Genomic DNA, 4,138 nt, shown 5'->3' on the forward strand with positions numbered 1-4,138 from the left:
TTATTGAAATATTTTATCAAATTCTCAGCAATCATTCTGCATGTACTGAAAGCCAACACTTTGAATGAGTTGTCCTCAACTACTTGGTACAAGGGTGGTAACATCCCTATCATGTTCAAGAGATGCCTTAACAATGTTATCGTGGTAGGACCAGCAAGAATCTTGAATACATGCTTGTCTGTAAACATAATTCATGATTCATGGATCTTAAAGTATTGTGTTGATCTCCCAGAGTTTGGATGCCTCTCACCTCTGCAGTTTGTCAATCGTGATAACCTTAGCGTTCTCACCTTGCAACTATGAAGGATACCGAGCCAAAACAATGACACCATCTCCCCCATCTAGCCTTCAGAGCTCAGGCATCCAATGCTTATTGCTTGACTTCATCACGCCATTGTCTCCGTTTTCCTCCTCGTTAATGATTCTCCTTTGGTTGGTTATCCAAACCATCCAACTTTTCGCTTCGCTTTTTTTTTGGTATCATATTTTGCTTCATCGTTTTAATCTATTCTCATGGTCTCCATCATTAGTTCATTTGCTTGGACTCGTTTATGATGCCTACTTAGAACCAACGTGTCTCCACATGGAGTTAGTCCACATTTGGACCCCAAGCTAACCTATATATATATATATATTCATGAATATTGCACCGAAACCCACGAAATATCTCGAGTTCTAAGGAGAGATTTCACCCCACCATCTTGTTACTAGTGATTTCCGAAGCACAAAACTTCGATGGCGGAACAGATGCCCATCATCGCTGCTGGCCGCGCGGCCGAGCCGGTTGACGGAGCGGCGAAGGATGACATGCAGAAGGCTCCTGCTGAACAAGCTCAGGATAAGAATAGTGCTCTTGAAAAGCTAAAGGTTGACGGCTCTGACTCTGGTTCTAGTCCTGAAAGAGACTCAGTAAGATTCACTCGTTATAACATATGCATTATATTCCTTTATTCTTTATAGGAATGCAGTTGGAATATGTTATTCTACTGCCTCTATCACAGTTGAAGCTATTATGAATTGATCGCTACCGCCATTCTGCTTGGATACAGGCAAGAGGTGATGACAGCTCTGATGGAGAAAAAAAGAAAAAGATGGTAGCGAAGGAGAGGGATAAGAAGAAGGCAAGTGGAGAAAAGAAAGAAAGGAAACTCCTAGGTGATAGCTCTGACTCTGACACTGGTGACTCCGCCTCTGGCTCGGCCTCGGCCTCCGCCTCAGCCTCTGACGACGGCTCCGCCTCCAACTCCGCCTCTGGCTCGGCCTCAGCCTCTGACGACGACTCCGCCTCTGACTCGGCCTCAGCCTCCGACGACGACTCCGCCTCCAACTCCGCCTCTGACTCTGGTTCTGGTTCTGATTCTGACAAAGTAAGATATAGTCATGATAACAACGAAATAAAACTTCAAGCCATAGTATAGATTGTATATATATATTTGCCTTGTCTTTTGATGATGCAACACCTAGGTAAAAAATGTTTAAACCACTACTTTCATACCATAGACATGAAAGAAGTAGGATAGCCATGTACATTGCCTTTATTTTTTTTAATCCTATTCTCAGACAGGTAAGTAATCATGACCGTGAACCTATTTAGCCTTCTATTTGTTTTATTTTTTTCTATCTCTAAAAAATAATAAAAAACGGTTGATTGGTCAAGGGGTCGCTCGACTTTGAAACACATTGAGGTCGGATGACAATTTGACCAGCGAGAGTTATAGCCATCATATATACAGAGCTTCTAATAACATGGAAGATTCAGAAGATGGGCCTTAATTTATCACTTTGAACTTAATAAACAACTGAAATAGTTGAGCGATCAAGTTATTAGATCAAGCTCTTAAGTTCTTCCTCCCTGATCAAATTAAATTATTATGAACTGCTCGACCGGCATTGTTTTCTTGAACACAGTCAAGCAGTAAAGCAGTGAAGAAGGATAAGAAGAAGAAAAAGAAGGGGCTAATGGAGCTGATTAAGGAGAAGCTCAGCAAGAAAAGCGAGGAAGGAGTGGAGGTTCCCGAAAAAGCTGTTGACAAGCTGGAATGTAAGAGCAACGACTCTGCCTCCGACTCAGAATCCGGCGATGACTCCAAATCTGGTGCCGACTCCGGCGAGGATTCTAAATCCGGCCAGGTAGCATTTATTCATAAATAGAATGCAGAAAACTGTTCACTTTCGATCATGAATTTAAGTTTATATATATAAATAAATATATAGCCATCTTTTCTGATGACACACCAAGATTTTCGCTTGCTTATGCAATTGCTATAGTGAGAAATAAACAAGAAGTTGTCATATTACAAGCATTAAAACAATTCAATTTCACATGTCATTTAAGTTTGAGGTGCATCAAACTTCCTTCGACACTATGCTACAACCCTGTTTGCAAAGTATTTAATCTTTTGCTGTGAGTTTTCCTTTTTAAAAAATAAAAAGAAGCTTAATGTTTGATTTCTTGTGCATACTCGGTCGAATTTGGTCTCAAGTATGCAGACTTATAAGATGGAACAATATTGTTGCCATATTTTATCTTTGGAGCACAAGAATATTGGAGATCATTATTTAATTATGCAAGAGATACTTTTTTTTCCATTTTCTTTTTCTTTGTGATGTAAGAGATGGCAACATCTATCAACATTCATGCAAGATGTCATTTCTAGAGCAAACAAACCCTTTATCTTTGGGATTGATGATGTCAAGAGTTGAATGGCCAATGATTAATTTTGCCCTAAAACTCCTATGGCAATATATATTACTGCTTCCATGCGTGCAGCAGCGTAGTTAGGACACTTGCAATGCTTGTATTGATCCTGTTCTATTGGAATGCTTTTCGATACAGTTAATGGAGGACGACAAATCTAAAACAGAGGAAAAGGAAGCACAGGAGAAGGCACAGGCAGAGCCTAGTGAAGGGACTGGAGAAGACACGCCATCAGTAGCACCAGAGAAAACCATGGAAGTGGAGGAAACCCGAGAAGAGAAGGGCATCTTGGAGAAGATCAAGGAAAAGCTAACTGGCGATCATGAGCAGACCCAAGGGCATTAAGAAGCCTGAAGGTGGCAGGCAAAGTGGGATGGACGCAAGGGAATATAGTAAAAAGCATCATTCCAGCTATCATAAAAGCAATAAAGTGTGAGAAGGTCAAGGAGGGCACTTCGAAGGCAGCTTTTCTTCTATGATTACTGTAATGCAAGGTTTTTAATTATCTTTTAAATTTGCATGTGTGGTGATTAGTTGAACTCCCCCCTCCCCCCTCTCCTTAAGTGTGGTTTGTGATAACATGATACAAATAATGTAATGAATTATGTATGGGTGTCCATGTAGTCTTCATCAATATGCATATCAATAATATGATTGGTTATTTTATGTTATTCGGTGTTCGTAGTTGGACCTTTGAATTCAGTTTGGGCAAGGAGAGCTCGCTTCATGCATGAGGTTGGCCGGAAATGGAGTTGAATTGTGTTCCTTCTTGTTCTAGCTTTAAGATCCTGAGAAACCCTCACCCTTCCCATTCTCCTCCACCTCCTCGTGCTCTTTTTGGCAGCATGACGGGATTGTCTTCCTCTTCGTCAGTTTCCTTTGCCCATCCTCTTCCTCCTCTCCCTCTTCCTGGCTTCTCTCATTGTCCACTTCTTCTTCATCAAAGTGCAAGTTAAATTAAACCAATAACAATTACCTCAAAAACACCTCAAGATTTTTAATAAATTTGTTTTTGTTATTTCTGTGAGGATCCGTGCAAGCGTGTGTTTAGTCCCATATCGGTTATTCGTTGGGTAGATCTTGGGTACTTATATAGGATCAAGGAACCCAAATAATTCCTTTCGGCTAGCCATTTTGGGTGAGGTCTTAGGTTGTTATAAATGACATCAGAGCATACCCAACCCATAATCTATATGGACTAGAAGACACTGCAACATGAATTCATTAGGGCTGACTACGAGCCAGTCGTGGGGTTTGTGATTAGATTTGAATAGATTTGAATTCCTAGCCTGACGAGAACGTCAAAGCTTGAACGAAGGGAGTATGTGAGGACCCATACGAGCGTATGTTTAGTTCCATATCAATTATTCGCTGGATAGATCTTGGATACTTATACAGGCTTAAGGAACCCAAATAATATTTTTCGGCTAGCCATTTTGG

The 4,138-nt window shown here is 40.7% G+C and overlaps 1 protein-coding gene across 1 annotated transcript; it reads left to right on the forward strand.

The window, feature by feature from the left end:
- The first annotated feature begins 237 nt into the window (after positions 1-237).
- Positions 238-3,364, forward strand: LOC113463750 (uncharacterized). Its single transcript, XM_039115641.3, has 4 exons — positions 238-909; positions 1,050-1,367; positions 1,909-2,130; positions 2,837-3,364. The coding sequence occupies exons 1-4, from the start codon at positions 736-738 to the stop codon at positions 3,041-3,043; spliced, it is 921 nt and encodes a 306-aa protein (XP_038971569.3). The 5' UTR covers positions 238-735; the 3' UTR covers positions 3,044-3,364.
- Positions 3,365-4,138: the final 774 nt, after the last annotated feature.

This window comes from Phoenix dactylifera, chromosome 10, assembly GCF_051530095.1.
Source record: "Phoenix dactylifera cultivar Ajwa chromosome 10, Ajwa_hap1_PhDact_Kaust_v1.1, whole genome shotgun sequence".
NCBI classification, from domain to species: domain Eukaryota; kingdom Viridiplantae; phylum Streptophyta; class Magnoliopsida; order Arecales; family Arecaceae; genus Phoenix; species Phoenix dactylifera.